At 54.0% G+C, this 26,399-nt stretch overlaps 1 protein-coding gene across 1 annotated transcript in view; it reads left to right on the forward strand.

Moving 5' to 3' along the window:
- Slc38a12 (solute carrier family 38 member 12) overlaps positions 1 to 26,399 on the forward strand; it is a 59,358-nt gene that overhangs the window by 27,440 nt on the left and 5,519 nt on the right. The window contains exon 9 of the mRNA XM_006997733.4: positions 12,095 to 12,188. Within this exon, the coding sequence (XP_006997795.1) occupies positions 12,095 to 12,188 (94 nt within the window). The remainder of the gene's footprint in view (positions 1 to 12,094; positions 12,189 to 26,399) is intronic.

Here is a 26,399-nt window from a genome sequence, read left to right on the forward strand (position 1 = left end):
GAGTCTGTGGAAGGCAGGCTGCTGTGTTGTCTGAGAGCGGCAGGTGAGTTCATGTCCCTGATGGATGGTCCCCTTGAGCTGCCTTCAGACCTGCCGTTTGGGGGCTCCCTATGGAGGGCACCTCCCACTGACCAGCAGCTGGAGAGGAAGTTGGGGTTGCTAGTGTGATATCTCATACCCAGTTCAGCAGAGCTCATTCGGCAGGCAGCTTGATGTGCTGTCTCCCTTCTCCAAGGTTACTCAGTTCCTGTCTGTCTGAGGTCAGCCGTCAGCAGGGAAAAAGAGGTGGATCCAGCTTGGCCTGTGTGTCCCTCTCTGCAGGGTTCTCATACTCTGGGCACCTGACTTCCCTCCCTCCCTCCCTCTCTTCCTCCCTCCCTCCCTCCCTTCCTCCCTCCCGCTCCAGCATGGAGCATTCCCTCCTCCATCTCTTCTTGGGAAGAGCGTATAACTAGAGAGGGAGGATGCTGAGAGGCTCTCAGGTGGTCACCTGACACCTCTGTGGCGAGTAGCCAGACAGATGCAGATGGTGGACCTGCCTCTTGGTGTTCCTGGAGCAGGACAGGAGATCAAGGGACAGATCCCAGGTTCAAGAACACTGGGATTCCAGCTGACCAGGGAGATTCGAACAGCCACCTGCCTATATTGCCCACCACCAATTGTACCAGAGCAGGTTCATCCTAACAGAATCAGCTAGAGTGTGTGGGCTTTTCCCTAAGGGAACTAGGGGCTGGATCGATGGCCCAGAGGGTCCCCATGCCCTCTTCACTCATGATATAGTCTGCCTTTCCTTTGTAGTCTCTGGTTCTTAGGACCTTGCAGGACCAAGGTGACCTTCAGCACAGCCCCTGCTGGTTCCCCAGCCCACAGTGGTTGGGGACCAAGGACATGGCCAGCTTTCTCATGTAATTGCAATCTGGCAATCCTATTTGCCTTTCCTTGACATCCAAAATAAACAAGTCCGAGCTGCAGACTTAGTAGTTAAAGTGAGGGCCAGTAACCCAGGTCTGTAGTGCTCCAGAAGTTCTGGGCTTTGTGCCTGTCACCGTGGCCCTGAAGAGCCAGAATGTAGGCACTGCTCTCCTCCAAAGCATCCAAACCCCACGACCCTTCACCACACCCATCCTCCCTAGTTACAGTTCCATTCCTGTGATACAACATCTAGTCAAGAAGCAATCAGAGAGCTGGGTGTAGTGACGCACACCTTTAATCCCAGCATCCAAGAGGCAGAGGCAGGAGGAGCCAGCCTGGTCTACACAGTGAGTTCCAGGACAGCCAGGACTACGTATAGAGACCCTGTCTCAAAAACCAAACAAAACCAAAACCAAAAAGCTTTAAAAAGCAACTTAGGGGAGAAAGTTTATTTCAACTTGGAATTCCAGATTACAGTCCATCATTGCAGGGAAGTAAAGGCAGGAACTTGAAGTAGCTGGTCACATCCACAGTCAACAGGGAGAGGATGAATGCATGCATGCCTGTTAGTGTTTGGCTCGCTTTCTTCACTTACACAATCCCCTGCCTGGGGAATGGTGCCACCCACAGTAGGACAGGTCTCCCACATCAACGAACGTGATTAAGACAGCCCTTCACAGACACGCCCCCGGCCTAACGGATCAGGGCAGTTCCTCACTGAGACTTTCTTCTCAGGATAATTCTAGATTGTGTGAAGTTGACAACTAAAATTAACCATCACATCCCCCAGCCTGTGCGGGTTTCTGCGGAGCCTGTGTTAGTCCAGTGTGTGTTGTGTGTTCTGGCATGCCCTCTAATAGGCTCCTAGGAGGGCCCGTGACAGCTTCCACTCTGCTGTCCCCGTGGAACAAGTGATACCTGTTCTCCCTGCACCCTGTATAGCACACAGGATTAAAGCTCCTGTAAACTCATTAGAGCCAGGCACAGTGACACACACCTTTAATACTAGCGCTCAGGGAAGCAGAGGCAGGTGGATGTCTGCGAGTTCCAGGCCAGCATGGTCTATATAGCTAGAGAGAACCTGTCTCAAAGGGGAAAAAAAATTAAATTGAAACTGAAAAAGCAAACAAACACAAAAAAAAACTTATTAAAACTGAGAGGATCCCCTCCCCTGTCCTCCCCCCCCCCCCCCCGCCCCCGCCCCAAGGTCCCAAGTACAAACCAGATGGATGCATTTGACTGTTGTTTCCTTGCTTAAAACCACCTGGAAGCACCTCCCTCCATGGGGTCCACTTGGCAGACTCTGTCTTGCCTCCCAGAGTCCCTTCCATGTCTACCCGACCCCATCAGCATCTTCCAAGGATGTTCATGCTCTGAGCCCTTGCCATGCCTTGGCTTCACTCTCACAAGCCTTCTATTTTGCATGGGCTCAGGGATCCTTTGGGCCTGCTGGAGTCTTAGGGCCGCCAGCTACATTTGGGTAGCCACTGCCCTAGCCCGACAAAGTCAGCTCTGTATATACAGCCAGCTCCTCTTCTCCCCAAGGGACAGCATCCTCTGGTCCTTACCACCAGGACAGACTCTTCTCAGCAAAGACCAGAGCACCTTTGGAGGACTGAGTTGGAGGGGAGCAATTAAAAGCCATCCACATGTGTGGAAGTTGCAGGCCCCGGCTGGCTCACCACTCCTGCTCCCCCGCCTGCTGCTCTTTGCATCTGACCTGCCAACAGAGGGTTACCAGGTTACTGCCTCCAAAGTCAGTTCTGTCCCTCCAGGCAGAGCTCTTGGCTCTCCACTGCCACAGCCCATTGTGCATGCATATGCATGCCCGTTTGTATACACGCAGGCATGCATGCATGCGTGCACACTCTCCCCCTTTCCTCCCCTCCCCACGTGACCTCTCACCTGGGCCTGGTGTTGCTGGATCCCACCTCACTCTGTCTCGTTTGTGAGGAGATAACCATCCATTATAAGCCCCGATGGCTTATAGTCATTACGTGAATGACTGTGGATTTTCCACAATATTTATCTTTTCCCCCAAACCACAAAGGTTGTAGCTCTGGCATCAGATTCTTGGAACTCTGCCCACCGCCGGGTGCCATCTGGCTTGTCAGCTGAGAAAGACCACACAGGCATGCAGGCACCGGCCCAAATGACAAGGCCAGAGAAACAATGGCTGTGCCAGGCTAAGGCCATCCCACCTGCCCAGCCCTCCTCCTCGGAGAGAGCCAGGACTGAGGAGGGGATGGAGGGGCGGTGGAGGAAGGGGCCCTTTGTCTAGGCACAGTCTTGGGCAGTTGAGTGCTGTAAGCAGGAAATAGGCTTTGGATACAGGTGACCCGGGCTCTAATCCCAGCTACAGCTAAGTAATTGAGATTTTGGACAAAGCCTTTAATCCCTCTCAACACCTGTTTTCTGAAGTGGAAACAGTAGCCAGGATTAGAAAGCATCCTACCTGGGAAGCAGGAGCTCCAAAGAGCTGGAGCTCCAAAGAGCTGGTTCACTTGCCAGCTCTCAAAGCCCTTCCTCCCCGCCCCCAAGGCCAAGCCTCTCTAGATGACAGGCAGCAGCCCCACTCTCAGAAAGCCCAGAGAGTTTAGGGGAGGCTCTGGGCAGGGGGAGTTGGTTGCCAGCAGCACCCCTCAGAATGCAGTCCCAGAACCACCTCCCGTCTGCAGGCTTCCTAGCCACTGGGGACCATTGCCTGGACCAAGGGCCGGACCTTGTCCTGATTTTAAAGGCTGGGCCAGAGGAGCTGGTGATGTGACAGAGTCAGCTGCTGGGGGCCGTGGCTTGTGTTCTGGGCAGACATGGGCCCCTTTTGGCAGGGAGATGGCATGTGGAATTTCCATCAGTGTGGTGTTGCTGGAACCCCAGTGCCCTCCCAGGTTGTTTAGGATGACTTTCTTCCTTTTTTCCGTCATCATCCCCGCCCCCCATGTAGAAGTCAGCGGGAAAGGTGGTTTTTGATTTGCAATAAAAATCTGCCACAAATCGAAGGTCAGGAAGGTGACTCACCTAAGTGGGGGCTGGGAAGTGGTCAGGAATGTGAGTCAGAAAGTGGACAGCTAGGTTCCTCCTGTTCGTTTACAGTTGTCTTCCAAAAGGGAAGCCGGGTCGGGGAGGCTCAGCAGGCATGGGCCTTGCTGCACAAGCCTACAATCTGGTCCCCAGAACCCACATAAGATGAAAGGAGAGGACTAGTCCCATGGTTTCTGACCTCTGCACCTGTGACGTGGCACACATGGCCCACCCATAGTAAAAAAATACATTTTTAATGGGAGGCAGAGGGCTGCAGAGATAAATTAGCAGTTAAGAGCCCACACCACAGCTGAGTGGCGGTGGCGCACACCTTTAATCGCAGCACTTGGGAGGCAGAGGCCAGCCTGGTCTACAGAGTGAGTTCTAGGGTAGCCAGGGCTACACAGAGAAACCCCATCTCAAAGAATTCAGGGGAAGAAAAAAAAAGCCACAGAAGAGTCTCTCTCTCTCTCTGTCTCTCTCTCTCTCTGTCTCTCTCTCTCTCTGTCTCTCTCTCTCTGTCTCTCTCTCTCTCTGTCTCTCTCTCTCTCTGTCTCTCTCTGTCTCTCTCTCTCTCTCTCTCTCTCTCTCTCTCTCTCTCTCTCTCTCTCTCTCTCTCTCTCTCTCTCTCTCTCTCTCTCTCTCTCTCGGCTTTCCAGACAGGGTTTCAGCCCTGGCTGTCTTGGAACTCTCGAGTGCTGGGATTAAAGGCCATTGGTCTCTTGGTAATCACAGCTGATTCTTCATCTCCAGCTGACCACACACCAGATTCTTCACACAGAAGGCCTGGTAGGATCTTTGCTTACCTCTGAAACCTCACAGGCCAGGCCTCTGTTATCTGCATTTTTCTCAACATTCTTACCTCCCAAGTTTCTACATGACAGCTCACCAAGCTTTGAGCACTCAGTGGCTCTCCTTGCCCAAACTTCCAAAGTCCTTCCACAATCTTCCCCGAAAAAAGACATGGTCAGGTCTGTCATAACAATACCCCACTATCCTGGTACCAACTTCTGTCCTAGTTAGGGTTACTATTGCTTTGATGAAATACCATGACCAAGGCAACTTGGGCAAGAAAGAGTTTGTTTCAGCTTACACTTCCATCACTGAGGGAAGTCAGGACAGGAACTCAGACAGGGCAGGAACCTGGAGGCAGGAGCTGATACAGAGGCCATGGAGGGGTGCTGCTTACTAGCTTGCTCTCCATGGCTTGCCCAGCCTGCTTTCTTAGAGAACCCAGGCCCACCAACCCAACAATGGCACCACCCTCAATGGGCTGGGCCCTCCCCCATCAATCACTAATTGAGAAAATACCCTACATATGATGCACATTGAGAAATTGAGCGACTCAGCAGAGCTGTCTTAACAAGGACTTCCGTACCCGATCCTCACCCCATCCCTGAGATCTGAACTCAGTGCCCCCTTCACCCTTAATGCTCCCACTCGGAGCTCACCTGCCTGTTGTAGATGAAGCCCCAGAATTTGTGATTCAGTTAGGCAAATAAAACTCCCAGCCCCAAATGTTCACAGCCACTTGAGAAATAAAAATAGCATCCTCAAGCATTTCTTCACTACGCTTCAAGGACGTGTTGCAAGTTCAATTGGGGATGGGTTCATGCCGAGATGCTATTAACCCCAATTAGCTTTTAACCCCCAGCACTCAACAGGAGCAGCCCTGCAAGCTTGGCATCCCTCCCTTTCTCATTTGAAATACCCTCCAGGATCAATCCAGACAGCTCAGCTGTGCGTTTGGCATGTGGCCACCGCCACTTGAACCCACTCCTCTGGGGCTCACATGCTCTAAACTGTGAATTCTGCCCTCAGCCCTTCCAGAGCCTGTGCGTTTAGGGAAGCCCTGACACGCAGTGGTCCATCGCTGCTGTTCTAGGAAGTGCCCCCCCCACCCCACCCCCATGCTGAATTAACAGGGGAAGCCCTGGAGTGAGAAGACATGGAGTAGAGTTTGTTCTTTTGTGTTGTGACTCCAAAAGCCAGACCAGTAGAATGGAAAGTGCCAGAATCCTTGAGAGCCCCGACCCACTCTTCTGTGGGTACCATAAACAAACCACCTCCCCTTTAGAGGTGTGTAAATAAACAAGCACTTGGAGAACTGCCCACTTGGTGAGGAAGTTGCTCAGTGCCCATTCAGGGCACACAGTGGCCAGCAGGGCTCAGCACACCCTGTTTCAGTCCAGAGCCTTCTCTGGGAGTGAAAGGTACCATGTGAGCATGCTGTCCTGGAAATCCTCCCTCCATCTGCACCCACAGAGGGGGAGGGGGAGGGACCCGCCGGAGGGACCCACCCCGCCCCCGGCTGGATTCCTTGAGTCGTTCCGCTATCTTATTGCCAGAGTTGAAGTTCTAATCAGAAGCTGCAGGCCACTCTACCTCTTCTCAGCAAGGGAAGGATGACAAGCAGGTGTTAGGGGTCGCTTTTGTTCAGGAAAAGCTGACGGCTGGGCTGTGACTGGGAATCCTACCAAGAGGTAGATGCTTCAGAAAGACCCACCCCTTTGAAGGCCTTTAGTTCTTAAGGGTTCTTCTAAGATGTGACCTCTTCTGGGTACCATTCCAGAGTTCACTATGTGGTTACAGTCTAGAGGGATCCCTTCCCTTGGTGGGGGGCCGGGCAGCCCTGCTGAGGGCAGGAGCTGAGTGCCAGGCTCCTCTCCTTCATGCCTGCCCCCCCCCCCCAGTTCTAGGATGGGACCGAGGGCCTCACATGTGCCCTCTCCCACTGAGCCACACCTTCCAGCCCTCCAAACTGTTTTTGGAAAGAGATCCCACCCCCACCCCCAACACGGTCATCATTTTTCAACAGATGTGCTTCTGCACATCTGCCGGGCAATGGCAGGAAGGGTGGTGAGGGGTACAAAGCGAATCAGCGAAGCTAGGGATGCCTTTTCCCCGACACGGTGATGACGCCTTCCTCCCGGCACTTCTGAGTGCAGCCCAGCCCACGGAGACTTGTTCATGCTTACTCACGTCACGTGTGCAGTCTCCTCTAGCTGTTGGAACAAGCAAGGATATGGTCCTTGCCCTCAGTGTGCTGACTCTCCTGCTGGGGTGCAGGAGCAGCCCTGTTCCCTGCAGGACGGAAGTCACATGGTGCCACCATGCACTGGTGGTTCCGTCACGAGCCCCAGAGCAGCCTGAAGTGACTGCCGCCGAGGAGGCTGGCATTTGAATGAGCTGTAAAGATGGGGCCAGAGAAAGTGATGAGGGAGATTGTCCGTCAGCAGGGGGTCCAGAGGGCAAAGGCAGGGGGGTGAGGATTAGCTTGCTGGGGGACAGGAGAGGGCAGAGGGAAGCAGCCTCCTGTGAGGCGGATTCAGTGAACTGGGCTTGCGGACTGTGTCAGATGTCATTATTTACCCGGCAACTTTCCTCCTCTGCCCCTGAACGCCTCTGTTCTCTCCATCTCCTCAGTCAGTGAGATGTGGGCGCGCCACCTGCTCTGATGACCTTGCACATGAGGGGGATGGTAGGAAGCCTCGTGTGCAGATGCTCTGCAGATGTGAAGGACTGTGGCCTCCACAGTGGTGTCATCACAGGGTGATGGAGTGATGAGAAGAGGGGACAAGGAGGTTGAGACCGAGACGGAGTCCTGTCTGGCGGTGGGACCTGAGCCTTCTGAGCCTCTTATGGGACAGTTAATTTGTGATTGACACCAAATGTATGTTTTCGTTTCTCTGGCCAGGAAGATTTGGGGACAGGGAAAGCAGGCATCACGCCACTTTACTTGGTGCTACGGTGCAGACCGTCACTCATGTCATCCCATCTTCTAAACAGCAAATGGCGCACTGGCCTGTCCAGGCCCATTTTATAGACGACGAGATTAAGTGGAATTAGAGCCTTTTCCAGAGCATGCCCAGTGTGGTGGGGTCAGGCCAAAGGTGAACATGGCTCAGCCTCAGCAGTGTTCTTGATTTAAAGATCCATTTGTCAACAGCACAGTATCTACCGGCGCCCAGCCTGCTCTAGAGCTGGCATGAAGCAATCCACTGCTTGAGGGAATGGAGGTTGCAGTTAGAACCGCAGTTCTCAACCTGTGGGTCGTGACCCCTTTGGAGCCGAACTACCCTTTCAAGGGGGGTCACCTACGACCATAGGAAAACACAGATATGTACATTATAATTTATAACAGTAGCAAAATTATACTTGTGAAGTAGCAACAAAAATAATTTTATGGTTGGGGTCACCACAACCAGAGGGCTGTAGTAAAGATCGCTGCAATAGGAAGGTTGGGGACCACTGAGTTAGAAGCGGAAGTCTTGGCACTTCTGACCTCAACAAAACCCCATGTTTTCCGGCCCATCCAGCCTGTGTGAGGCTCCCAGTGCCTGCCCCAGGTCCTCTGGTCCCTGGTCTGCTTCCAGGGGACAGAGGACCGGGTGCAGACGAGAAGCTTTCTAGTCCCCATTCTGTCACTGAGGCTCATTTCTAACGCAGGTGGAGAGATTCAGCGTCTGGCAGTCCTGTTGCCTGGTTCATGGGCTGGGTGTGCATTGTCCTTTAGCGGGTGCTATGTGGCACTGTTGGGAGCCTTGCTGGACCTTTCTGGGGACTCCTGGGTTTGGAGAGAATCTGTGCTTTGGAGGTACTTGTTTGGGACATGTTATGGTAGCCACAGAAATCTAGTGCTTGAGTCAAGAAAGAGATTGGAGATGGCTGGGCGCTTGACACCTGAGCAGCTGAGGTGAATGTCATCTGCCTGGGGGACACAGGGAGGCAGACAGCTGACAAACAGTAGACCAGAACATTCTAAAAAAGCCGTGGCTGAGTACTGCCTGCAGTGCCTTGGGAACATGCGCTGCCTCGTGTCCATCAAGCTCCAGCAAGGTTGCTGTGGGGCCTTTGGTATGCAGCAAAACTCACTGACCCAGAAAGAGAGATTTGAGTGGCCCTGTTTGCCCCTCTCGGTCTGTCTCAGACTTTATTCCCAGAAACCAGCTTGAAGATTTCATTAGAAATCAAAGCATTGCTGGTTTGTTTGGTTTTTTTTCTTTCTTTCTTTCTTTTCTTTTTTTTTAAAGAAACATACTTGGCTGCTGTGACCGGTGTCCCTGCTTTCTGTAATGAAAGGGGCGACAAGAGTCCTTGAGCGGAGACTGAGTTGGAACTGATCAATGGCATTTGGGGGTTGGAAAATTTGCTCAGGAGCCAGCTAATTTATAATGTCATACGGGCTAGACTGGAAGACCCAAGAGGATAGGCTGTCTCTTGGCTTTCTCTCTCGTCTTCCTGTAAAAGGGAAAGAGCGCACCTCATCTGGCTGGTGACCACTCAGTGGTGGACTCTGCCCTGCTGGGCCCAGTCTCTCTCCCCGCTTCCACACCCGTCCTCTGCCACTCTGGATGCCCACCCCTGCAGTTGCTTAGTTCTGGCTTGAGCTGATTTGCCAAGGACACCTGTTCGTTAATTAGCTCCAGGTCTGCTGCTTCATCAGGGCTCCCTCTGCTGTGTGAGCATGCAGCCATGCAGGGGCCGCTCTTTGCAGTGTGTGCATGCTGCCTGGGACTGGGTGGACCCTGAGCTTCCTCAGCAGTGAAGCTGGTCTGTGTCCCTGAGCTTCGACGGGAAACACAGCCACTGTGCAGCCGCAGCCGGAGCTCAGTCCTGAGAGTTCTTTACCACCAGGTCCTGTTCCGAGGACAGACCTGCTGTCTGGACTAACAGGCAGGCCCTCATTCTGACTCTGTCACTCGGCTGGCTCCAGGGACCCTCTCCATCTAGGATTGATTCCACCCACAGGGTTTTACAAAATGGGGTACCCCGTGTCCTGGAATCTTTACAAGGGTGCACTTAGGATGAGGAAGATGGCAGATGAGGCCTCTGTGCAAGGACCCTGGAGGGTGACCCTGGGCCTTTGCAGCAAGCCAACCTGGTCTACAGAGTGAGTTCCAGGACAGCCAGTGCTACACAGAGAAACCCTCTCTCTCTCCCTCCCTCCCCTCCTCTCAAAAAAGAACATTCTAAAAATCAGGTGTCATGCTCTATATGACATCTGACCTTCCACATGAACCCCCAAGACTTCTGGCTTCCACAGTTGGACACCATGTTTGCAGCTGGAGACATGTCAGAGCTGAATTGCCTAAACCCCAGGCATACCAAGAACCAGTTCCCAGCAGAGCAAAGGCACTTGGACACATTGGTGTTGATGCCTCTCCCTGACAGCCCCTTCTCTCTGCGTCAAAAGAGAAATTCATCAATGGAAAGTTTCCCTGAAGTGGGAATTTTCCTAAATGACTTCCTGATGATGCAGACAGGCTCAGCTAGGGTGGTGGCTGGTGTGCATTTTCTTACTGTGGTCCAGCTTTCCTGCCTGGGCTCCCCTAGACACCTGCCTTTGCCCTCACAGAGTCCCTTCCCCTGCCCTCTGCTGTCTCCCAGCCTAAACAAATGCTTCTCTCTCCATCCCAGCCTCCCTGGTTTTGAGGCCCCCAGCAGAAAGCCCTTCTCTCCAGAAGTCTCCCGGACTGCCAGGACGCCTTCGCCCACCCCAGCTAATTAGAGTCTTTCTTAGGCGGCTCTGGAATCCTTCTGTCATTCATTCTCACAGTGATAATGGTCTTGGATAAGAGGTCACAGCTTCCCCCACTTCCTGCCCTCCCGCCCCAGGAGCTCCCTCATGCCTGTCACAGGAACTGTCTCATCCCACCCCCGCCCCCAATCCTGGCAGCTGTGATGGAGTCACCCTGCTCATGGGCCAGAGCCCAGCTCGCCATGGTAGGCTCCTCTCCCCAAGTCTTGAGGCCCCGCACCACCCCACCGTATGCTGCGTCTCTGGTGAGTGTCATTAGCATCACTGTGATGAAATGGCACAGTGTAAATGTTAATAAGGCTGATGTTTCGCCTGCTTCCGAGTGGCAGATTGGAAATGGTACCATCTTAACTCCAAGGAGCAGCTTTTAATCCCTCTGCTTCCTGAGCAGCCAATTTGGCATGGAGAGCCAACCCCCACTCCTCCGGGACATCACCATATCTACCCCAATTGCTTCTTGTAAAGGGGTCTACATACCCCGCAGATCAGTAGCCTCAGGCAGCGCTCTTTTTTTTTTTTTTCTTTAAGTTAAGCATTTTCCTTTGTTCTCCAAAGAAAAGGGAAGAACTAAGGGGGCCAGAGCCACAGCCCCCGCCCCCCATCTTGGAGCAGTTCACCTCCCACCCCTGACTTCTTCATTCCCAGCTCTTCTGTGTAGATGAGGATGACCTCGGCCGCCCAATCCTTCCACTTCCACCCTCAGAGTGTGCTGGAGTAACGGGTCTGGCTGGGATAATGGGCATGTGCCACCACACCTGGTTTATGCGGTGCTGGGGATTGAACCCAGGGCAAGCACTCTTCCACTGAATGGCTTCCCAACCCCATTCCTGGTTCTTCTAGATGAGGCCTTCCTGTCACTCCAGGGTATTTCCCTAAGTGGCCCCAGCAGCCCTGGCTTGTCCTCTGTCCCCTCCTTGTTGAAAGAGGACATCCTATCCTCTCAGCTGCTGCTGCCAATCAGAGTCCTCGTGTCCCCTGTTCCCTCCGTCCTCTTCCCCGTGGTGATGAGGGCCTGCCTGGTGTTCCTTCTGGATGTCTCACTGGTGTTTCATCCCTAACCCATGACCACAGCAGCATACTGCTGGGTCCGAAGCTCCCTCAGCCATGCCTGCCAGAGTCAATAGGATGGGCTGGGTGGGGGCCCCAGGATGAAGCCTGGGCCTTGCCTAGAAGTGGCAGTGACGTGAGAACAGGAAGTATGAGTAGCAGGGAAGTGAGGCCCTGGCTCTCCCATCCCGGGAGCCTCTAGTCCTGGTGTTTATTGTCAGTGATGTTGATGGACCCCAGGAAGGCTCTAGTCCTGGTGTTTATTGTCAGTGATGTTGATGGACCCCAGGAAGGCTCTAGTCCTGGTGTTTATTGTCAGTGATGTTGATGGACCCCAGGAAGGCTCTAGTCCTGGTGTTTATTGTCAGTGATGTTGATGGACCCCAGGAAGGCTCTAGTCCTGGTGTTTATTGTCAGTGATGTTGATGGACCCCAGGAAGGCTCTGTGAAGAAGTCCAAGTATTCACCTGTGTTACTGCCAGGCCTTAGCAATGTGTGCAGGCTGTCGGGGCCTCACAGCCTGCTTTGTGTATACACCTGTGCACACCATCTCATTGCGCTCTTCATCCCCAGACTGTCTTCACCCTCCTCCTTGGACCTTTCACCTTCTTCGACGTCCAGAAGACGAAGTACCTGCAGATCTTGACCTCTCTGATGAGATGGATCGGTGAGTCTGAGACCCCCCCTCCCCCACCACTCCCTGGCCTCTGCAGAGAAGCCAGGCAAACTCTGTTCAGTCTGCCTGACTGGTCCTTTGACCTTTCCAGAGGGCAAGGAGAAGGCAAGTGCTCTGTCGGCCTTTTACTGCTGGGGAAATTTAGTACCAAAAAAATGTGAGTGCCTTTTTCCAGGTCACACTGAATGGATGGAACTGGGCTAGGACCTGGACTGCTAATTCTGGTCCAGCCTCCTTCACATGACCATGCTAGGTCGGGCTGTGCCCCCTGGAGGGGACAGGAACAACACCATTCTGCCTTCTCAGGAGTGCGATTATGTGGCACAGCCAAAAACCCAATGGGCCATGGTCGCAGCTGCTCTCAGCCTCTGAGCTTTAGACCACTGGCGTGTGGAAAGACACCCACACCGTCTATGGTGGCTTCTAACTAACCGATGCCCCCGGGTGACAGCGTTCTTGTCCTCTGGTAGAGCTGGGGGTCTTCCCCCTTGGACCGGGTTAGCAGCAGTTATCTGTTCATTTCCACCTCAATGAAGGAGCCCGTGGCTGGTGTGGCAGGGTTGAGGACGATCAGCTGTGAGGCTGCTGTTGCCTCTCCTCTGGCTGGCTGGCGTGTATCTGTCTTTCTCAGTATAAAAGCTAAAAACACGGGGTGGGGTGGGCATGTAACTTAGTAAGTGCTTGTCTGGCATGCATTGATGCCCTGGTTTGGTCCCTGGCACCAAATAAAACCAGATATAGTGGCATGTACCCGTACTGTAGCACTCAAGATAGAGGTAGAAACAGACGTTCAGGGTCATATTTAGCTACAAAGTTGAGTTACTTCAAGGCCAGCCTTGGCTACAGGGGACTTGTCCAGGAGTCCCCATCCCACCCCCACCCCCCAGCCCCCGACAGCACAGAGTTTTCTGGACTCCTTCTTCCTGGCTGTCCTGAGACTCCTAAACTCCCATCAGGACCAAGGCTACAGGCTGCTCCTGACTCTATGTCATACCCCAGCAGGTTGATGATTCTGCTGAGGGCCGCTTCTCCCAGCCCCTGGTTCCCCCAGCTCAGTGGGAGGAACCATGCGAATCCTGGCTTCCACAGTTGGGAAGTGGGGGGTCATCCTTTCAAGCAGCCTGGCCTGCCCCAGCTAGAGCAAGCTCTATAGCTTGGGGGTGGGGTAGCCCCCCAACTCTCTAATCCAGGAGCCCCAGAGGGCTTGGTGCCTAAAACTCAGGGTTGGCAGGGGTCAGACCCAAGCTGTGTCGTCGAGTCACACATACCCCCCATCTTATGTCTTGGCTTATGTGGTGTTTGTGAGAGTTCCAGGATGTCTTTTGTGGGCAGGGTTTGGAGAGGAACATTCTCTGTCCCCACCTACCTGTCTCTGTCGCCCAGTTCCTTTCACTCCCTGAGGCTGGGTCTACACGTCTGGCCTCTGGCCTGCTGCTGCTTGCCTGCCCTTGGCCTGGGAAGGGGCTCTCTAAGCTCTAGCCTGAGGCTGACTCTTTCTCATTTCTTTCCATGGCTGGGATGACATTGAGGGATGAGCAGGGGTGAGGGGAGACGTGTTCTGACCAGCTTGATGGATTCCTGTGTCAGCCCGTAAGGGGACAACAGCCCTGATAATGACAGTTAACTTCCATATTTTTGAAGGATGTATCCATCTAAAGAGGGAAGCTTGGGCCCAGTGTAGTGGCACACATTTATAATCCCCACTCTTAGGAGGAGGAGGCAGGAGGATCAGGAGTTCAAGGCCAGCCTGAGCTGCGTGAGACCCGGTCTCCACGAGAGAGGAAGTGGGAGGAAGGACTCACAGAGGGGAAAGGAAGAGGCTAACAGTAAATCTGTTTCTTGCAAGTACGAGGATTGCCTCCGAATTCCAGCAAAGCGCCTGCCAGCAAGCCCCGGCCCGGGAAGGCTCGCTCCAGCCTGCCTTTGCTTCCTTCCATCCTCCCCTCCCTGAGTCTGGCCAGGCCCCTGGGTGTGTTAGTGAGCTGGCCTGATACACGCCTGATAACCTGAGTTTGGCTCCCCAGAACCTGCATAGAAGCCGGACACAGTAGTGCAGGGGCTGGGATCCCAGTTCTTACGGGAAGATGGGGGTAGAGACGGGATCTCCAGAAACGAGACTGTCTTAAAACAAGGCTGAAGACCACCATGACTGGCACCAAAGGTTGTCTTCTGACCTTCATTCACACACTGCCGCCAGCCTTCACCGAGTAAGTGCACATACGTGTTCCCAGTACCCATGGATGGTTACAGCTGCCTGGAACTCCAGCTCCGGGGATCTGATACCTCTGCCCCCACGGGCACCAGTGTGCATGTGCATGTACTCACATGCAGACAGACAGACACACAGACAGACAGACAGACACACACACACACACACACACACACACAATTTGAATTAATAAAAACAGGGCTGGAGAAAGAGCTTAGCTCCTAAAGGCTAATGCTCACAACCAAAACTGCAAAAATAAATCTTAAGAAACAAAGTAAGGCCAGGTGGTGGCGCACTCCCAGCCAGTACTCAGGAGGCAGAGGCAAGTGGATCTCTGAGTTCAAGGCCATCCTGGTCTACTGAGTGAGTTCCAGGATAGCCAGGGCTACGCAGAGAAACACTGTCTCAGAAGAAGAAGAAGAAGAAGAGGAGGAGGAGGAGGAGGAGGAGGAGGAGGAGGAGGAGGAGGAGGAGGAGGAGAAGAAGAAGAAGAAGGAGGAGAAAAGAAAAGAAAAGAAAAGAAAGAAGTAAAGGAAAAAAATGAAGTAAAAGGAAGTTCAAGGCATATAATCAAGTCCCCAGTTCAAAGCCGCTGCTCCCCCATGGGAACTGCCACCTTGCCTCTTACAGGGCAGAACCCCAATTCCACCCAGGGACTCCTGGGGCCTCCGAGCAGCTCCTGTGTGCCGCAGAGCAGGAGACGGTGGTCCCCAGGGTCTGTGGGCAGCAGCGGGAGTCTGCGCAGAGGCCAGCAGTGGGGGTCCTTGGCACTTTGTCACTGGGCAGCCATGTGCGGTCTGGACACATTGCCTCCGCCACTGTTGGCCTCTCTTCTCCCTTGGAGCCGAGAGATAATCAACTGTCAGGAGTCTCCCGGGCACACTGCTGTGGGCGACAGAACACAAGACAGTCATTTTTCTCCATGAGAGACTCAGACCTTTCGACTTAAAAAGCTGGGCTTCCTAGTGACAGAGCCGCCCAGGAAAAGGAAAATTGCCGTTAAGTAAACTAGACCATAGTGAGCGGGGTTGAGCTCCCAGCTAGGGCAAAGGGACTGCCCGGGCAGTTCTCTTCTCAGCTGGGAGCAGGCATTCTCCTCCTCCTAACACCTTGCTCTAAAGAGGAGACTAAGGCCACAGAAGCCCCCAAACTACAGCAGACAGGCAGCCTGTTCGTGGACGGGACCCCAGCCTGCCCCGGGCCACAGCAAGGGTGTCTCTCTGAGCCAAGCTCACCCCAGGCAGTTTTTCTGGAACACCCTTTGGGCAGTGATCTCAGAAGCCCCATTTGTCCTCAGGAGCCTTTGCCAAATTGTCATTCTGCCTCTGAGAAGCAGCTGTGTGGCACGTCCGTCCCTCTCAAGACCCTCCTCCCACACTCCCCCGCCTCCCTCTCTACTTCCCCTTCCCACACTTTGCCAACGCACACTCTTTCTCCACACACACACCCCCAAATGAAGCCTGTGCCTTTCCAAGAGCTGAGTAGGGAGCTCAGAGAGGCGGTGAGCTGGCTCGGGTTCCAGAAGACAAGAGGAAGAATAGGCACCAAAGGGACCGGAAAATCGTGAATGAATGTGCTGAGCCGGAAAGTTTCTCGCGGTTAATTAGGAATTTGCTCTGCCATCTGTTGAAAGGAAGCTGGGGTCGATCGCAGGCCCCCAGAGCTGTGCCCAGGAGCCTCAGGTTCATTCCTCTGGGGGCTCTTCCTCTGCACTTCCCTTACTTTGTGAGTTGTTTCCACAGTGGGATTTGAAGGCTTAAATTGTCTTTGCAAATAGCCAGTTGTCCAGGGAAAATGTCAGGATATAGGTGACAGATGCCAGTGTGGATTCATTTCACATGCCACACTGGCCGATTTGGGGTACTTCGATGTGTGTGTGTGTGTGTGTGTGTGTGTGTGTGTGTGTGTGTGTGTGTCTTTACTCTGCATGTGTATGTATATGTACCACATGAGTGCCTGGTGCCAGAGGGTCAGAACAGGGCATCAGATCCTCTGGAACTGGAGTTACAGACAGTTGTTAATTGCAGTGTGGATGCTGGGAATCAAACCTGGGTCCTCTGCAAAGAGCACTAAGTGCTCTTAACCGCTGAGCCAACACTTCAGCCCTGAGGGTACTTGGGTCATAAATGCCTCTGAATTCACAAGGACGAGGAGAATCTCTGCTATCCTCAGTAAGGGAGATTATCCTGCAGGCTGGCACAGACCTCGCTGCCAGCCTGTGGTCTTCCAGTTGCCCTCCCAGGCAGCCACTCCAGACTGGCCACAGCTGTGAGACAGGGCCTCACCTGGGTGCCGCACCTGCTGGTTGTCACGGCGCCTTCTGGCCTGGCTCCCTTTAATGTGGCCTGGCCAAGCTTCCATCCTCTGGGACCCTCTTCTGTGCTGTGGCAAGAAAGACTTGCCCCACTGGGGACTGTGAAGACCCAGTGAGACGCACTAGAAGGTGCATATTAGGACCGTGCCTGGCACCTGCTCAGCACTCGGACAGGAGGATCACCCTCACTGCCACCACACTCAGCTGTCCCATCCCCAGAGTAGCCTCAGGAGGAACCTCCCTCCGGACTGGCTGTGAGGTCAGGGACATTGCCTCAGCCATGTCCAAAAAAGAGCTATGATTCCCAGTATCGGCAAGGCAGCCTGTGTCCCCTTCTCCCGCAGGCACCCAGCAGTGTTCCCTGTACTCCAGCTCCACCTCCACCACCACCTGAGGGAAGTGAGCAGACTCATCCGTGTTGTTGGGGCATGGGGAGTTATCTTTAGTCCTGTCCCTCTGTCAGCAGCAGGTGGCCCAGGGACACATGAGTCAGCCGAGGCACAATCCCTCATTCCCACAGGGCGAGCGACCAGGGCCTTCTACCCTGAGCCCAAAGCAACAAGACTCAGACCTGTTGGTGGCTCCCTCCCTGGACACCCAGCCGCCCACGGGAGCTCCGCACTAGAAGGGGCCACAACAGCATTATTATTTCAATCCCATTCCCTGCCCTGCCACCCCCGCTCACGCACAGATGCCTCCCCCTCTGGCTCACCGACAGCTGGCTCAGCTCAGGGCACCCCATTGGTGTTATTAAAAACGCAATTCTTTCTAATAAAGGCCGCTCTGGAGCACCGCCGCCCCCCTTCGGGCTGTCAGGACCCATAGGGCTCCCTCCTCTCTGTTTGTGTATTCAGAACTGTCGCCTCCTGCTCTCCAGCTCCACACTCCCCTCAAAGTGGGTCAGACACCATCCTCGTCAGGCGTCCATGGAGCAGCCAGGCCTGTTCTGCCTGGGGAAGTGGCTCAGCCCTGCTTGCTCTCCCACCCCACCCCCTACAAGTGCCCCAGATTTGTTTTCCAAGCCCGCAGTCGGGGTGCGACTAGTCAGTGATGACAAACAAGGCTGCAGGTCCCCAAGAAGGGACCTTCACCTGGGAACAGGAGGGCTTTCTGGTTTCCACCTGTCCCCAGGTCTGTGGTGGCCCCAGGGGAGAGTCTCCCAGTCGCCGCCAGCAGTCAGGGGTCTTGTAAGCCTGGGCCATCTGTCGTCCACTGCTGCCAAGTGGCTTTTGAATTCCTGTGCTGCCCCTCAACTGCTGCTACCCACAAGTCCAGGAAAAGCCAGCCTCAGAAAATGAAAGCCGTGCGTCCCGACTCCCATCTCCATTCCCCATCTGCATGCAGCCAGCCGCCTTGTGCTCAGACTGTCCTGCCCAGTGGCTGCTCCCCAGGACTCTCTGTGGCTGCTGAGCAAGTAGAAGGGACCAGACAAGCCTTGGCAGTCTTCGTTGTACTCTGAGTTTTCTAGACATTTCCTCAGCACACAAAAAGATCAGTGCATAGAGAGGAACTTGGGGTTTCTGTGGACAGATCATCCGGGTGCAGCAGACATGTCATTAGCCTTTCCTAGAGAAGATCCAGCCATAGGCTGGCAATTGCACCCTCGGCCAGCCTCGGTCACAACCAACCAGAACGCTGTGCTGGGCACCCAGAGAAGGCGGCCATTCTCTTCCAGCTGCCCATCAATGCAGCTCCACTGTTGCCAGCTCTGATCTGCATGCACTTCTGCCACATGCAGATCTACCCACCAGACCAGAGCTGCTGCTCCTCCGGGCGGTTAGCGGCACAGCTACCTGAGCACCCCTAAGACAAGGGAAGAGCACCTGTGGTCTGCAGAGGGGAGGGTCGGACACCACTGTGTGACAGGTGTGGTCTCTGCACAGGGTGGGTCCTTGTAGCCACCACCTACAAGCCACAGCAGCCCTGCAGCCCAGAACGGCTGCTCCTTCAGGCCAGGGGACTGGAAACCCCCTGGCCCTGGTGTCGCTTGCCTCTCCTTGTCTTCCTCTCCTCCTCAGTCCCTGTGCACTAGCTGGCCACTCTGCGGGGAGGCCAGGCAGCCTTCAGCAGGGAAGGTGACAGTACCTGAAGCTTTATGTTTCAATCTCCAGAAAGGAGATTAGCTGTCTGCAGCCAAGCTCCTGGCTCTGCTGTCCCCACGGTCACTAACCAAGCTGCCCTGACAACTCAGGAATGAAAAATGGAGACTCTGCCTCCCAGGCGCCACCTGTGTGCACGGAGGGGGAGACATTGAAGGATGACAAGACCAGAGCTCCTGCTTTCATACTCGGAGCTTGGCTGCTCTGGAGACCGACCCAGTGCCTGCCCTGTATCTCTGTCTCGGGTGGAGAGGGAGGCCTCTGCTCCAGGCCCCTCCAGGGGAAGCTTGTGGCCATGGGGTAGAATTAGTCCTAAAAGTGGATGGAGTCTGGACCGCACAGGGACCCGCCCAGCACCGGAAGGAGCCAGGCTAGTTTGAATTCCCTCCTTTCAGTAGAAAAGGTATTCAGAGTGAGTTGTTAACGGGCGAGGTCAGCAGAGGCAGGCCATGTAGTCTCAGGAGAAGTCCACCCAGAACCCCAGTACATCAAACTCCTGCCAAGCTTGTCTTGTCCTTCCTGGGAACACACAGGAGATCTCAGCCCCTGCTCAGGTAGATGAATGACAGCCAGGAAGGATGAACCAACTCGGGCATCAAAGAATCTGTGAGGATGACACACCCACAGTGGAGGAACATGTACCTTGTGTGGCTTTAACTACCCTAGGTCGAGCAAGAAGAGGTGCCAAGGATCTTTGTGGAACAGGTGTGAGCTGCCGGCCCGTGGGCCCCCCATCCCACTCCCCCGACCTCCAAAGCCCCCCAGATTAGCTGGTACTGGTGCTGGGTGTTCAGGGCAAGCTCCCGAAGCCCCTGGGCCGGCTGGGAAGGTAGAGTCACTGGAGTGAACCAGTCTCCTCTGAGCACAAGGAGAAGTGTGCTGGTGTTGGGAACCACACCTCCACAGAGGAAGTGAGGCTGGGGGATGATAGCGGATACTTCCTCAGTGACCACCCTGAGTCTGTCCCTGCCTATGCCAATTGCTCAGTACTCACCCCCCACACCTCCACTTCATTTTGTGTGCGTGCGTGTGTGCATGCATGTCTGTCTGTCTGGGGGGGGGGGGGCGAGAGAAGGGGAGGGAGGGTGTATGCCAGGGTGGCCATTGAGGTCCCTTCTCTCTTTGCACCTTACGTTGTCTGGCTTGCGTTTGCCTGCTGGCCCTTCCTGCCAGTCTTCTGACTGTTCGGCTTTAAAGGCGGTACAGCAATCTGCCCAAGAGCAGCAGCGAAGTGGCACTCACTCGGGTTGAACCCGCTGTAACTTGAAATTTGGGACTTTTTGGAAACAAAACCAGACTCTGCCCCTCGGCCGTCTGTCAGATGCAGCAGCTTCCGGGGCAGCATTAACCGCCTCCACCCCAGCTCTTTTCCTGTGTCTGAATGTGGCTCCTTTGCAGGCAGTTAGTCCCATGGGTTAAAGAACAAACAATCACTTGCACCTGCTTTAGGGCTGGGACACTTCTCAGCTCAGGCTCCCGTGGCCCTGTCAGTCTCCCACCCCACCCACTGTGAGCCAGCTTCAGGCAGAAGCGGCCTCATGGCCTTGTGCCCTGGGAGGGTGGGGTGGTGGTGAAGGACAGAGCTGGAACCACGTCCTCCACCAGACCCAGCTCCCTACCAGAGCGCCGGGCCCAGCACTGATGCGTGCGCACTGGTCATTCATTATCATTAGCTCTGGCATGTTGATTCTCTGCTTGGAGAAGACAGTGCTGTCCTCCTGACAGCCACAGTGATGGATGGCCACCTCGATGGATGGCTGCTTCCTTGTATGTGCTAAGCTGGAGCCAGAGCCACGAACCGGACTTAGGAAATGGCACAGGCTTGGGGCAGTACACGCTTGAGCCCATCCCAGTGTGGGTATCCGGGACCAGAACAGAGCTCTGAGTTGAAGCGGGGCTCTCCAGGAAGTATGAAGGAAAATGACTACTTATGAGAAGGGCCTGGGGCCTTGACATACTGGGACAATATTTGTTGGATTCATCTTTGGCTCTGAGAGTCATAGTTTCAAGTGTCCATACCCCTCTAGGGCACTCGGGAAGTAAGGAAAGACTGTAGTACATAGTCTGGCCTTGATGGACACAAGTCCTCATCCACCACAGCTATATTTCTTGTCCTCTTAGGTCCTGCTGTAGGAGACAGGCCGGGGGCAGGACTGTTCCAGCTTCTCCTGTAACAAGATAACCCTCTAGCTTGGTGGCTTAGGCCCCATGCTCTTTCCCTAGCCCTCTCCCCCAGGCCAAGTCAGCACCTTCTCTATGCAGGACAGGACACCCTGGCTGTCACAACCCAAGGGGTCTCAAGCCTCTTTAGCGTTTCACCTTTTTTTTTTTCATTTACGATACTAGGGATCGAACCTGGGCCGTGTACACCAGGCAGATGCTCTCCCAGCTGCACTGCTCCTTGTACTTTCCAAAGACAGTACCATACCTCCAGCCCGGCCCTCCGGATCCCCCATGCAGACGGGGTACAGCAGAGGTTAGAGTCAGGACACTCAGCTCTTCCCATACTTACACCTTAAGGTTGAGGTCCGGCAGGAGGCAGAAGTCTTTCAAATTCCCAACAAGTCAGGTCATCACAGGTACCCACGAAGAACACTGGCCGCAGTGAGACTCCACTGCCCCATAGGAACATGCTCGAGTTTGAGGCTGGAGATGTGGCTTTCTGCTCTTCCAGAGGACCTGAGTTCAGTTCAGTCCCCAGCATCGACATTAGACAGCACAAAACCTACCTGTAACTCCAGCACCAGAGGATCCGACGACCTCTTCTGGCCTCCCCAGCCACCCACACATATGTGCACACACGGGAATAAAAATAAATCTTTAAGAATATACTCGATTTAAAATACTTATTAAATGCTGGGCAGTGGTGGCGCACGCCTTTAATCCCAGCACTCAGGAGGCAGAGGCAGGTGGATCTCTGTGAGTTCGAGGCCAGCCTGGTCTACAGAGCGAGATCCAGGACAGGCACCAAAACTACACAAAGAAACCTTGTCTTGAAAAAACAAACAAACAAAAAATAATTATTAAACATATGAAAGTATCTTTTAGTATGTAATCAGCATAAAAAAATTAATAGTGTTGGGCATGGTGGTACAGATATAATCTCAGCACTTGGGAGGTGGAGGCAGGAGAGTAAGGACTTCAAGAACATCTTTAGCTACATATAAGTTGGGGGCTAACCTGGGCTATATAATTTGTATGTGTTTGCATGCATGTGTTTGTGCCGTGGCATGCGTGTGGAGTCAGAGAAGAACTTGTAGGAGTCAGTTTTTTTCATGAGTGCCCAAGGATTGAACTCAGGCCATCAGGCTTGGCTACAAGCTCCTTTACCCACTGAGCCATTTTGCTGGCCTAAGCTCTGTGATTTTGTTGCCACCAACAAAAGGAGAGACTTGGGCAGCATTCAGTATGCTCAGAAGTCCCCCATGCCATTTCAGTACTATGAAATTCCCTGTGAATAAAAATAAATAAAAAGAAATCTTCCCATTTCACAGGGAAGAAGAAAATAGTAAAGTCACTAAGAAGGACTCCGTGTCTTACCCTCACAGTCATAGTGTCCCCAGGAAAGGGGGTGGGAGAGCCATGGTCCATGTGCACCAGCATCAGTGGTACCTAGGCAGGTATCTCCAATTCATGCCAGTCCCACAAGATGCTGAGATCCAAGGAAGACAAGGTCCTGGCATGCTTCACACCACACTGAGCAGCAGGAAGCTCCACACTAAGACTCAGAGACTGAGGATGTCAGCCAGGTCACTTGCAGTACTGCCTAAGAGAAGTGGGGAGGAGCCCGCCCCTCTCCACACCTCCAGTGCAAGCTAGCTCGTCGGAGGCTACCCCAGGCTGCATTTCCAGCGCATGAACAGTGGAGCCGATCTCTGAAAACTCCCGATCTCTGCCTCAGAGTTGGGAACTGAGTGTGTGCTTAGGGGAAAAAAAAAAAAAAAAAACATTTCCTGTGTCCTCTCAATTGCCCTAAGACATCTGTTACGGATGCCATAACGTCAGATTCTTGCTTACCCTGCCTCTGGCCCCAAGAAGTCTGTAACTCTATCTGTGGCTACACCTGGTCAGTAAAAACACTCCTCACCTTCCCTGCCCTGAGTGAATCCCAGGAAGGCAGGGCCTGCTTGGAAAGGCAAGGATTCAGGAGAGGCACTGTTTGTTTATTCTGATGTTCTTAGGGATCCACATGCCTCTGTCCTTGGCAGGTACCCAGGAGGGCGTGGCTTGCCTTTTCTCCCTGCCAAAGGGATGCTCTGAGATCAGACAGACAGACAGCATTGGGTCAGACAGCTCCCATGGGGCTTTATCTGGCTCTTGTCAGCAGAGGAGAGGGAAGAAAGCCACGCAGATGCTGCTGGTGCTGTAGGGTGCCCTGGTGCCCATGTGGCTTTCACCCTAACCTCCCCGTACAGCAAAGGGAAATGTGCCGTCTCTCCAGCTGGCCGCCCAAGGCTAAGGAGCAGCGCCTGTTTCTGTCTCCGCTCCTCAGATAATGGCTTGCCGGCTGCACCTGTCTCCCTCCCTCCCTCCAAAGAGTTAGATGTCGGGGGGAGCAAGCTGCGCCTCAAGGTGAATCAATATGGCAAGGCCAGCTTGTAGAACTTAGATCAGCTGTCAGAAGCCTGCCTGTAAGCAGCACATGGCTTCTAGCAGAGTCGGGGACTGGGAGCCTGGAAACCGGAGGGGCAGCCGGCTCCTCATTGCCTCGCAAGGAGCCTAAACCAAGAGCAGGTGTGGCAGCCGCAGACCTGGGGAACAGAGCAGCCAGGAAGATCCTTAGGTTCCCTTCTGGCACCTGCCGCCCCTCCCCTCTCCTCAGTGGGCTTCTACCCTTGAACTTGGACTGTTCTTGGCACAGGGATGTCGTCAACACCCCCTGCCACTACGGTGACCACTAACCCGTTCTGTTTTGTTGTGATTGTCTTTGGGACCTTGTACCTGCTGGTTCTCCTGCACTCCGGACTCCACAAGGACAGGACCCATGTCTGTCTTGTGCACTTACCCCTGAGTGACCGGAATAGTGTCAGCACTCTGCCGACACTCAGTGAGACTGTTGAGTGAGTGAGGGACAGTCAAGGCCAAGCCTCAGCTTGTGCAAAACCAGCACACTTGTTTCTATAAATAGTAAGTCTCCTGCGCCCACCCCCACCCCCGTCATTGTACAGATGACCTGCCCAGGCCTACTGTCCCCATGTGACCTGATGTGAAGCTCTCACCAGCTTCTGCGTCCTCCCTGACTCCTCGATGCTTCTCCACACCCCGTGGAGTGTGACTTCCGGTGTGGAGAGCAGGTGCATGCAGATATGGGTTCTCAGAGCTTAGCCCGGGATAGGACAGAGACACCTGGCACTGCCACCTGGGAGCCGCAGGCGCTGCTCAAGGGCAGCCCCCTGCACCTCCGATGGGGGCATTTGGATGTTTGGGGGCCTCGTGCCGTCTCGCCTCCATGTCCACCTGTGCCTCTCCTGCAGCTGGAGGTGAGCGGTGACTGTGAGCCCGGGTGGCACAGCAGCCCCTCCACGCCTCCTGCACTGTCTGTCGCTCATAGCCTGTCATCTTATTTCACCTTGATTTATTAGCAGACCTAATGAGTTTTTGGAGCGGCCGTCTCTCCAGGGACGGGGTGATCAATCTAGGAGATAGCTCGTGAACTCTGCTCTGCAGGTACGCAGGAAGGCAGGACGTGTCAGGGACAGAGGAGTCTGGTCCCAGGAGAGTGGGCCTTAGTCTTGCCCCCTGGTCCTGGGACCCGTGCGGGTCGGAGCCCTCCCCTTCCTTCCCTTCTCTTCTCTGTCTGTCCAGTTAAGGACCTAAGTGTTTCTTTTGAACTTAGCTGCCTGGAAGCCAGCCCAACACTCTTCCCTCCCCTTCCTGTTCCCGGGGACAGTGCGATCTGAGTGTGCTCAAGGTGGTGAGGAGTCACTAGGCCCTTCTCTTGGACTTGACCGGGGCTCTCCCTCAGGCCTCTGCACACTTCCTCTGCCTCAACGAGGGTCCCCACCTGTGGCTGGCCAGAGAGCTCTTCGGGCACACACGTGTAGAGCTTCCTCCCTTCTCCTGTGTGAAGATGTGTCACCTTTCCTGTTCATGGGCCTAGTGCGCAGTAGGCCCTCAGGAGTCGCCTTATCCCTTAGATGTGGATGCTGTACTTTTCCCTCACCTGATCCAGTGGTCTTTGGATGCTGTCCCCACTTTTGACGGATAGTGCCCAGCGTAGCTAAGGAGAGGGAGGGAGAAAGAACACAGACAAGCATGCACCCTTTGGGTGACTATCAAGAAGCTGCCATCCGCTGGGTGGTGGTGGCACCCACCTTTGGTCCCAGCACTTGGGAAGCAGAGGCAGGCGGATCTCTGTGAGTTCGAGGCCAGCAGGTCTGCAGAGCGAGTTCCAGGATAAGCTCCAAAGCTACACAGAGAAACCCTGTCTCAAACAAACAAACAAAAAAAGAGGCTGCCATTCCATAAAATGGCCCTCCAGGGCAGATTTAGTTTTGGTAAAGCATGTGCGTCTGTGTGTGTGTGTGTGTGTGTGTGTGTGTGTGTGTGTGTGTGTGTGTGTGTGTGTGTGTTACTGGGGTTTAAACCTAGGTCCTTGTGCATACTAGGCAAGCAGTTTACCACTGAGCTCCTATATACCACTGCAGTTTACCACTGCAGGCCTTTATAATTTTTTAAAGATTTTTCAATTTTAATTTATATGTATATGTCTGTGTAAGTGTATGCCACATGTGTGTTCCTAACTGGTGTTACAGGCAGTTGTGAGCTGTGTACTGACACCTGAACTCAGAGCTCTTAACCATTGCTGAGGCATTTTTCTTGCTACTTACTTTTATTTGGAGACAGAACCTCACTTATTTCCCCAGGCTGGCCTTGAACTCACTTTGTAGCCCAGGCACTGGCCTTGAATTTGCCATCCTCCTGCCTCAGCTTCCTGCATAGTTGGGATTCCAGGCCTGCACCATGAGACCCAGATGGGAAATAGAGATTTTGACAAAGAGATTTTAACAGAAGTAGATGGGTCACTAGTCTCTGGAATAGCATTTAACAGATAAGACTAGTTATGGGGGATTTCGAAGCCTTATCACTCACAGCCACACCTTTCTAGGCCATCCTGAATGTTCTAGAAAAGCCTGACGTAGGATGCAGCCCCGGGAAGACCAGGTCAGCAGGTGGATACTGGAGGGGTGGAAGTTCTTAGACACACACTTACAAAGTCACTGTCACTGCTGGGGACCCTGCTGCTCGGGGACAACCTGGGTTTTCCTGCGGTAAGGGGGAAGAAAAGCCCAGCCAGCGCTGTCCAGGTGGCCACCCTGAACAAGCAGCTGGCACCTGTTCACAGCTCTTAACTTGAGGCTGCCCTAGCCCCAGAGAGGACAAAGGAGTAGCCAGCACCTGAGGCTGAACCCAGCCGTGAAGTGCTGGCCTCCACCTCAACAGCCAGCCACCTCCTGCCTTCTTGCCCACTCGCAAGGCTCAAGGTCAAGCAACAGACAGCTGCAGGATTTCTCCACTGGCCCCTTTCCAGATTCCTGCTGGCTTTGGCCAAGGCCTGGAGCAGGGCCAGGTCACAGGTG

Source organism: Peromyscus maniculatus, chromosome 8 (genome assembly GCF_049852395.1).
Source record: "Peromyscus maniculatus bairdii isolate BWxNUB_F1_BW_parent chromosome 8, HU_Pman_BW_mat_3.1, whole genome shotgun sequence".
Taxonomy (NCBI): Eukaryota; Metazoa; Chordata; class Mammalia; order Rodentia; family Cricetidae; genus Peromyscus; species Peromyscus maniculatus.